The 9,562-nt window shown below is 34.4% G+C and overlaps 3 protein-coding genes across 3 annotated transcripts in view; 1 reads left to right on the top strand and 2 right to left on the bottom strand.

The window, feature by feature from the left end:
* Positions 1 to 726, top strand: part of LOC108762519 (myb-like protein X) — a 10,584-nt gene extending 9,858 nt beyond the window's left edge. The window contains exon 5 of the transcript XR_001940173.1: positions 652 to 726. The gene's annotated coding sequence lies outside the window, so the exon portion shown is untranslated. The remainder of the gene's footprint in view (positions 1 to 651) is intronic.
* Positions 335 to 4,454, bottom strand: LOC108762522 (uncharacterized). Its single transcript, XM_018509558.1, has 8 exons — positions 4,222 to 4,454; positions 3,300 to 3,523; positions 2,617 to 2,808; positions 1,936 to 2,160; positions 1,605 to 1,786; positions 1,325 to 1,450; positions 837 to 948; positions 335 to 762 (listed from the first exon to the last, which is right to left on the bottom strand). Exons 1-8 carry the CDS (start codon positions 4,437 to 4,439, stop codon positions 593 to 595), a joined length of 1,449 nt encoding a protein of 482 aa, XP_018365060.1. The 5' UTR covers positions 4,440 to 4,454; the 3' UTR covers positions 335 to 592.
* Positions 4,455 to 4,734: 280 nt separating this feature from the next.
* Positions 4,735 to 9,562, bottom strand: part of Cyp4g15 (Cytochrome P450 4g15) — a 10,232-nt gene continuing 5,404 nt past the window's right edge. The window contains exons 4-8 of the mRNA XM_018509556.1: positions 6,536 to 6,788; positions 5,964 to 6,180; positions 5,693 to 5,881; positions 5,235 to 5,472; positions 4,735 to 5,116 (exon numbers count right to left, since the gene is read on the bottom strand). Of these exons, the coding sequence (XP_018365058.1) occupies positions 4,752 to 5,116; positions 5,235 to 5,472; positions 5,693 to 5,881; positions 5,964 to 6,180; positions 6,536 to 6,788 (1,262 nt within the window). The 3' untranslated portion in view covers positions 4,735 to 4,751. The remainder of the gene's footprint in view (positions 5,117 to 5,234; positions 5,473 to 5,692; positions 5,882 to 5,963; positions 6,181 to 6,535; positions 6,789 to 9,562) is intronic.

The raw sequence follows: 9,562 nt of genomic DNA, 5'->3' as shown, positions 1-9,562 counted from the left end.
TGTGTGTGTGTGTGTGTGTGTGTGTGTGTGTGTGTGTGTGTGTAAAAGAATATATACTCTGCGCACAAAAGCATCGCTAATACCCCTCTTTACATTTTTAATACGTATATCATTAATATTTAAATTAAAAAAACAATAAAAAGACTACTGAAGGTCGCAAACAATGTGCAAGAATTGTAAAAAAAAACATTGCGAATTATTGGAGGCGCTGATTTTCAATTTTCGTTAATCCTTTCATTGTTTTTTTAATTTCGAGAGTACTTATTTTTATTTTATTAAAATTAAATTTATAATTGTTAAATTTTAATCTTTACCGTAATACTAGAATGCCATTTATAAAAGACGTTCATTGATGTAATTGTGAATGTTTATTGATGCATTATATTATTTACTACAAAAAATCATATGTCAAATCGCTGAGAGCACATTACGATTATGAGTCATCTCTGGTTTCCTTGAGCAAACTTTTCTGAATCTACTGAAATGTATGATAATATTACATTGAGTTACTTGTGATGTATTATAAAGACGCGATATTCAAGACGTTTAAGAATTGCAAAAGGCAAACTCTTGTAGAGATGTTATTTAAATTTTAATTGAATACTAAATGCTGTCTCTTACCAGCGTGTAGCTTTTTCTCTTCTTTTTCAGTCCAAAAAACGCTTCTACGATTTTTCCATTGACAAAGCACCGTTATTGCTTTCGGATCGGCGGTTCTGCACTGTTGCACAAGATGGATATATTGATCGATGATTTCTTGCCCTGTTAAAAAAAACGAAGATATTTTAAATGCGTCGCATATTACAGTTTGCATGTTGAAGAAGTATATAACTGGCCTTTCGAAACTCCGGCAAGGACTCGCGCCTTATCAGCATCGTTGCATAAATCGAGTTTGTTATACAATTCAAAGGATTTTTCCAAATGAAAGGTTGCAATATCTAGCCTCCTCTAAAAAGAATACAGACTTGTTTTTACATTGTTAACTCTCCAAGGAAATATTCTATTAATATTTTACGAATACTGATCAGGTATTACTTAGCGCGTATGTAATAATATGTATATATTTAAGGTAGATATATTGGCCCGTATTCAGAACGCGCTTTTATCAATAAATGTGCATTTTTATTTCTGAAATTCTAAGCAAGTCTGTATATGTAATATGAAATGTATATGCTAAATAGGCGCTATCGTTCTGATGAGCCATATTGTACAACATAAGAATTCAGGAAAATGTAATAATTTCTCACATAAGATATTCCTCAATAATCTTGTCATTTCTATCCCCTCTCCCTTTTTTGTTATCCAACATTTTACGATTCCATACCTTACTCAAAAAATGCTCGCCAGTGCAGTAATATGCCTGTGCCACTTTTCTCGTAAGTCCAGACTCGACTGCACTTACCACGAATAAACGGAGATACTTCTCCGTGTTTACATCGTCGTTCAATTCCTATAAATGTGAATCGCTCGTAAGAACTACGTCAAAAATTCACGTTTTTTCGAAATTAAGATCGCATAATAAATACGCGCATGTACGATGATAAAATATAGATAAAAAATTTTTTTAATTTTTTTATTCTCCACATTAATCATTCTACCGTGACACATAACTTGTACGCAAGTGCCATCGCCATGTGTGCGTTGCATATTCCCTCCGGGTCCGAAATTCTCTTAACCATCGCCAGGAATTTGGAGAAGTTTTGGAAGGCAAGTTTTACCTCGCCCGATCGCAACTGACTCATCCCCAGCTCGTACAGAACGTTCGCTATATATTCGCAATGTCCAGCTGCAGATGTGAGGCTGATTAATGATATCGTAGGACGAGATTTTTTTTTTATAATTTCAAGAAAATATGAATTTACTGATTATGAGACGAATTGATGCAGTAAAAATTTAATTTAACGTTTTTTTTTTCTTTTTTTTTAAACATCTTACAGTCCGTCGCTCGAGCGAGAGCTTCGGTGTATGCTTTCACAGCGACGTTCGGTTGATCGCAACTGACTTGTGCGTGCATCAGTAATACTTTGTACAAAAGCACGTTGCATTCTCGAAAAATGGTCTCTTCTTTTCGACCAGTTATCTTCGACGCATTCCATGACTTCTTCTGAGACGCTTCATGTGCGATATTTAAGTGATATAGCGATCCTGTCGTATCTTGTACTGATTGCACCGCGCGTATGTAATTGTATTGAAATAATACAATTAATGTATTAATAGAAATTGTATTGAAATAATACTAACTTGTAATGATCGGCTACGTTTAATAGAAGAAGTAACTTAATGAGCGCTTTACGTTAATTGGATTATACTTTTAGATCCGAAATGAGATAGAATTATTTTTATCGATATAAAAATATAATTCAATCATAGTGTTTGAGTTGCTTTTTCTGCTTAACGTAGCTATTAATTTATAATCTATTGCAAATATACCACGTATGTAAATATTTTATAAATAATAAATATTCAGCTGTGTGCATATTGAAACGATAGTATACTAATTGCGGAAAAAAACACCGAAACGATATGGCTATTTATGTAGAAAGTCAACAGGAAGTCGTGACTTGCCCGCCGAATCCGTCTATTTTCTAATTTGCATGTATAATGTGTTTCGCTAACTTTGCTCGAACAGAAATCGGCCGTACAGGTAGTGTACGAAAGTGCTCGTCTGATGGCTTTCATCTTCGATCAATTCAGCGTTCTCCAGAGCGCTACGGTAAAGCCGCTCCGCCACCCACCACCATTCCCAAGTCATTGTTTGAAAGGATAGCGCCATATTTAGAAATTCTGCAGCCGTAGAAATATAGTCTTCTATTCAGAAAATTTTTAATCGTAATACTCGTACTTTGTACATCGTACTTTTGTCTCAAATGTCAAAGATCGATGATATAGAAATTATCATACACGATTGTAATACCTCAATTGTTATTGAGAACAATGGTTTCGCTCTTGTGTTTTGCAAATGAATGTAACGTTAATGATTCTATCCGGAAAGGTTTTGTTATTGAAGTACTTAAAAATTTAGCCGGATGTAGATCTGAAAATAATTTTGTCCAATCATCAAAATAATTACATATGTAGAAAAGTCAAGCATGATGAGCAATGTTGCAAAAAAATTTTTTATATTCTAATAATTAACTTGAGCATTTTCCAACAAAATTATTATTCAAATTACTCAGAAAATTATTTCCAAAATTATGTCATTTATTGTTGATTATTTTTGTATCTGTATATATCTAGCTAAATTTTTTAATATTTCAACAAATCGTTCTTTCCGTATATACATCAATTTTCTTTCCCACCAGCATTTTTGGCTTGCTCGACAGTGATCAAGCCATCCCTTAAGCGCGACATTGCGTTCTTGTTCTTCTTTAAGCGCGGCTTCTCCCATATTAGAGTACCAGGACCAGCCTTCCCACGAATCTCCTTGTCGAGTTCGAATAATTCTTTTAAATATCGGATCGATTCCTCATAGTTGCCTTCTTCGAGCTCGTCAATGATCGCTTCGTGAGGTAGTAAATGGAATCTACTCGAAGATAGAGCAATATCGATTATAAAAGGACAAGTTTGATGGAACATTTATATTTTATTTACAATTCGGATAAAAAGAAGGAAGGGATAATTGAGATAAATGACGATATAAATAAGCATCGCGACAAGGCACCTCAAAAAACCAAAGAAAATTGAGGGAAAAAATAGAGGAGGTAATTCAGCCCACCTTCGATTTCAATATTAATAAAATTATTCTTGTAATAATTGCTATTATAATTTTTATTGTAATTGCATTATAATATATTAACATCTTTATAATATATGATGCTTGATGGTAGCATCAAATTATTAAATTGCTTGTCAATTTAATTCGCGATTACTAGAGTAGTTTTAATTGCGTTTATTTAGTCCGGAAAAACAATTCGGCGCGCAGTTGGAAAAAGACTACAATATGGTATATATGCAAGTACATATATATTAGTAATTCAAGATTGAATTATTTTAAAGCAACGAAGATCCAGCTTCGACCGTAATAGGCATTTAAATTTTTAGTTTATATTTCTCACATATACGGTCTAAAAATAAAAATATTGTTTATAATTACATTAATTATGCATTAATTATATTATTCGATACGTTTGTATGTGAAGCGAAAGAATCTTGTAGGGGAAAAAAAGAGTCGTTTTGAAAGAGAGGATATACTTTTTATTAAAAAAAAAAAAATAAAGCGACCTTCTCACTTCTGAAGGCGTCAATATCGGAAGCATCGCCTTCAATTCGTCCTTAACCTTCCCCATCTCCCCCGATCGAGCTCCCGCGAGAGTTTTGATCGTCGTTGCTTCTGTAATCTCGGGATTGGCTTTCGATAATTCTTCGGGAAAGCCCTTTCGAATCTGTCTCACGAGCGTTCCTAAGTCACGTCTTTGCACATCTTTGAGCCGGCCTTTCATTTCATTTCCCCCAGTCGCGTGATCGGGAACGAGGAATAGTCGGTTCTCAGGTTTTACGGCTCGATAAGTGTCGCAATTTATTGCACGAGATAAATATCAATGTAACCGATAAATGTATGTTATACAACGATGGGATCAGTAATATACAACATGTACATGTAACTTCACAGCGTTTGTTTTACGCTCGTGCGCGTACGAGATGCGATTCCTCGAAAAGGCCACCGCGAGATCGAGGCTCGAAATTCACGACTCGCTTCCTCGTCTCCGTGCTCCTAAATCCTCTACCCAACTACGCTATGAAGAGATACCGCTTTAAGCGGTGGCGGCTGCCTGCTTTCTCGGCACCAATTTGATCTTGAAACCCTCCGCGCGCTTGAGAATGATGTCGGCCTGAAGTCTGAAATCGGACTCTTTGATGTCTGACTTGACGCGGTAGTTCCTCATGATCGTAGACAGGATGATCTTCAGCTTCAGCATGGCATATTTGCGGCCTACGCAGGAACGCGGTCCAGCCGAGAACGGCACGAAGGCATAATAATGTCGATTGACGGTCTTTTCCGGTAGAAAGTTATCGGGGTTGAAAACTTCCGGATTCGAATAGATGTGTGGCTGCCGGTGCATCTTGAAGGTCGTTACTATCACCGTGGCCCCAGCTGGGATTGTATAGTCTCCCGATGCTGCAACGGCAATCATAATTTTTTTAGAAGTACAATAAATTATTTAATCAAAGAAGTTGATAATGCACACTTTATCTTGTCTTCTTTTCATGTAGATATTCCAGTTTTAAGAACTCACCCAATTTCAAGTCTGTTTTGATGGTACGCGCGATGATGGGCACAGGTGGGTACATGCGAAGAGTCTCCATGAGGCATCGCTCGAGGTATTTCATCTCCAGGGTGTCCTGGAAGGTCGCAGGTCTGTCGCTGTCGCCAAAGATTTCATCGAGTTCTTGGATAACTTTTTCTTGAATATCCGGGTGACAGCCCATTACCGACAAGAAGAAGCTAGATGCAGCCGCGGTCGTGTCATGTCCCTATGAAAATGAATGACAGGACAGACAGCTTATTAATTAGAATCGATCCTCTCAAAGTAATCAGGCTAATATTTATAGTCCGTTCTTATTTCAAGATCATCTTAAATAATGTCTTGTGATTCCAATGCGTCTCTCTGATTGATTCATGATATCTTAAGCCAGTCTTAAATATAAGAATCGAATATGAATATCAGCCTTAGTCATATCTCGCGACGTCTACCTCGAACATAATAGTATCGACCTGTTCCTTGACTTCTTCATCTGTCAGCACAGTACCGTTCTGACCGGCCTCCATCAACAAATCGAGGAAAGCTTGCCTCTTTTTCTCACCAACGTCATTATCTTCTACATCGAGGTCGTCTTTTAGACCAGCCGCCTGTCCGAAGGAAAGTCCTTCTACAGATGTGCTCTAAGGACAATATATTATGTGTTAATAGTCCATCGCTTAATGTAGCTTCTTCTGAAAATTATCCAACTTGAAAATTATCTACTTTGGTGGTCTTGTCGTTGCTATTTTGGGTAGACTCGTCAATAATATTGCGTTTGCCATTCTTGAATTCCTGCTTCTTGCGTGCGATAACTTTCTTTGTGAGTCCGTGGATGATGTCTAACAAACGGATCTGATCTTTTCCGTATTTCGTGAGATTGAACAGCCAGTCCGGTCTGAGCCAGACTTTCGTGTGACGCAGATGGAGAATATCGCACATCCTACAAAACGATAAGTCAATAACGAGGTATCCGTCTTGTATATTTCTTCAACATGAAAATATTCAAATATTTCAAGGAATAAAAATTGCATGAAAATTTTACAACATGGAAACTTGTTGATAACGTTCTTTTACAAATCTAAATTTCTAAAAAAAGAAAATTCCAAGATCTTATAAATTCAAAATATTTTAACCACAAGAAAAAGTCAAGACCTAGCTGAGAACATGTTAATCGGAGAATTTTCAATTAAAATCAATTAAAAATAAACTGATAATAACAACTCCCGATGTCTTTCTTTTTTGTTTCGATTTTCAAATTCATCAAATCGGGAATTTGCATATAATTGGATACTTGCTTCATAACAGCCATGGCATATTCGAAGCCGCTTCGGTCTTGCGTGGACTTGGAGACACCCATGGCAGTCTCGAGAAGGATCTCGACGGTGCACTCGGACATGTAGTCGTGGCAGTCGAATTCCTTGTCCTCTTCCTTACGCATTCGTTCCACCACCGCACGCGAATTGGCGTTAAAGAGATCGATGAAACTCTTAAGTACATTTAAGTGAAATGTCGGCGCGATTAATTTGCGATGAGCGCGCCATTTTGAACCTGTAATAAATCACTTATTATCAATTTGTTTTTTATAAATAACAAAATTCCCCATTTCTTTGCTGCGATCGAATCTGAAGTGATTCATCCTGAATATTTCCAGCGAATTATCATGATCGCGAGACGAATTAAAATACATTATCTAACCCAAAAGTAATCACTTCATTTTTTTTATATAAACGATCACCTGTGATGTTTTTATAATACTAAAGTTTGCATTTAATTAATAATTTTCGTTTCTAATTATATTACGTGCGATCTGTTATTATACTTGTTAAAATATAAAAATTCTGTCGTGACGAACACATGTGATAAAACATACAAAAATTGGACAGACAATATGTATTAACTAATGTTATATCAGTGATATTAACAGTGGAATAAAATTCGAAGAGAAGAAAGAGAAAGAGTTATATATTTCATGGAGATGTATGTAAATTTAACGTAAATTTCCACCCCCCTTCCCCATCCCTGTTGTATTCGATGCCCGTGTTTGAAGACTTTCTATCGAACACACGGAAGTAGGAAGAAGAATGAGCGGGGGAGAAAGAGTCAGGGAGTGAGAGAAAGAGCAAGGATAATACATTACAACGTGTGGGAGAGACAGAAGGTCTATACTTTATGACTGTAAATATTTGAGTACACTTATACTTTTGAACTGAAATAGACATTCAGAAAGAATAATTTTGCTAAAGTATCTAAAAATTTAGTTAGATCTGAAAATAATATTGTTGAACTCAAAATAATTACATGTTTGAGGAATCTCAAACATGATGAGCAATGTTGCAAAAAGTTTTGACATTTCAACAATCAGTTTGAGAGTTTTGCATAATTATTCTGATAATCCAACAAAATTATTTTCAGATCCGTTGTATCTTATTAAATTTAATTTTTTAATTTTTTTACCTCAACAAAACCGTCCTTTCTGAGCATGTATTTGACCTAATATTAATACAAATACAGGCAAATAAGAGCTAGAACCCCGTTATTATTTGTCTATTCTAATTATACAAATAATAACGATGTTCTAACTCTTATTTGCCTGTATTTATATTAATATTAGTTTGTTTATTGAGAGCTCTTTTTATTATTATTCGTATATTTGAAGTTTGGCGAAAGCAAGATAGAAAGTACAGTCTAGTGCAGCGACAAAGAACAAACCCGGAGAGACAGAGATCGTCGTAATTGTGCAACGAGAGGAAAGACTGCGATGCGCGCATATGCGCGCGGGGAAACGGAGCTAGGGAGAGAAAGCACCGACGCGCGTGCAAATTTCCTTCCTGTTTTGTGTCCCGTGGATTACTCGGACTGATTGCATTTCACTCTCCATCCCTCTCTCCCCCGCGTTGCTCTTTCTAAATGCAAGTGCGTTGTCGTGCGACACATGCCACGCGCATAGGCGTCGAGACTCTCCAGATATTAGAAATATGAAGAGAAGAAAGAGAAAGATAAAATCGTAATAAGAGAAGATCAAGATAACATTAAGTTAAAATAATTTCATAAAAAATTCTAATGATATCATTCGATACATTTTTCACGATAACTTTGTGATGAATCAATGAATTTTTAACATGATAATAATTTTTAATTAAAAAATCATTATCATGTCAATAAGTGATATTTTAGTTAAAAATTATTTCTCGTGTTATATATCGGAACATATCACGAGATGCTTTGTATTTGATTGTTACGTAAAAAAATACATGGAACAAATCTGTTGATCTTAAAGTTACGGTTGTATAATAAATTAATATGATACACTATTCAAAGATTCTTTATCATTACACCATAAATAAAACCTATCAATATTCATAAGACATTCATTCCCATTCTTATTTCAAAACTATCTTATGTAAACTATATTAAGCTTAAGAATAGTTTATTTAATTAAGTAAATCAACTAGATACAAACATCGAGTTAATATTTTTCGCAATAAGTTCTTTACAGGTTTTCAGATGCTAATAGCATCAAATCAAAGCTCCGATTAAATTTGGGGAATTATTAATATTTAATATTGATTGTATTAAAAGATTGAAAATAATCAGCGCGTAGTCATTTCTGAGATAAATTTATTTAGAAATACATATATACGTGTTAGTCTGATATCTAACTTTGACTGTATATCGACGCTTTTTTATCTTAAGTAATTTTAAGATACTAATATAGCTTTATACATAATATGATTGTATTTAAGATATATTTTAATATATTGTATTTAAAACAGTCTTAAATAAAAAAAAACTATACCGATGAGAGTCTGTTCTCACTAGTTTAAATAATTATTTTATGTAATATCCTGGTAAAAAATTTTTCATGTATGAATATGTATAAATATGTATAAACATACATAAATACGCATAAATATTCATAAACACGTATAATTATATATGAAATATGTCCATATACATCCTTCTTTCTTTTATAAAATTACTTTTTAGTGTAATAGAAATAATAATATTAATGTGAAAACATAAAAAAATAATTAATGGGATAATTTTCGCATTATTTGTTTTAGAAAAAAACCAGTTTAGAAAAATATAAAAAAAATTGCTCGTACATAATTAGGGTAATTGGCCATAGTTTTTCAAAATGCAAAAACCATACATTTATTCTTGTTAATTTTTAACAATATTTGGGATATTACTTTCACTGAAGCTTAAAGTAACAAATACTATCGAAATTAAAGAGAAAATACTTGACAGAACTTTAATTTTATCAAAATATTACAAAGTATGCATTGGCCATCTTATCTGATTTTTAGGGAAAAGATGGC

Source organism: Trachymyrmex cornetzi, unplaced genomic scaffold (assembly GCF_001594075.2).
Source record: "Trachymyrmex cornetzi isolate Tcor2-1 unplaced genomic scaffold, Tcor1.1 scaffold303, whole genome shotgun sequence".
In the NCBI taxonomy this organism is placed as follows: domain Eukaryota; kingdom Metazoa; phylum Arthropoda; class Insecta; order Hymenoptera; family Formicidae; genus Trachymyrmex; species Trachymyrmex cornetzi.
This window is presented reverse-complemented; position numbering and strand designations above follow the sequence as displayed.

Coding starts and splice junctions, on each gene's coding strand:
- LOC108762522 (XM_018509558.1), bottom strand. CDS start 4,439: ATGAAAGGCCGGCTCAAAGATGTGCAAAGACGTGACTTAGGAACGCTC. Junction 2,809..3,299: donor CGAGCAAGCCAAAAATGCTG/GTGGGAAAGAAA, acceptor TTTTCTGAATAG/AAGACTATATTTCTACGGCT. Junction 1,787..1,935: donor TCTCGCTCGAGCGACGGACT/GTAAGATGTTTA, acceptor TCACATCTGCAG/CTGGACATTGCGAATATATA.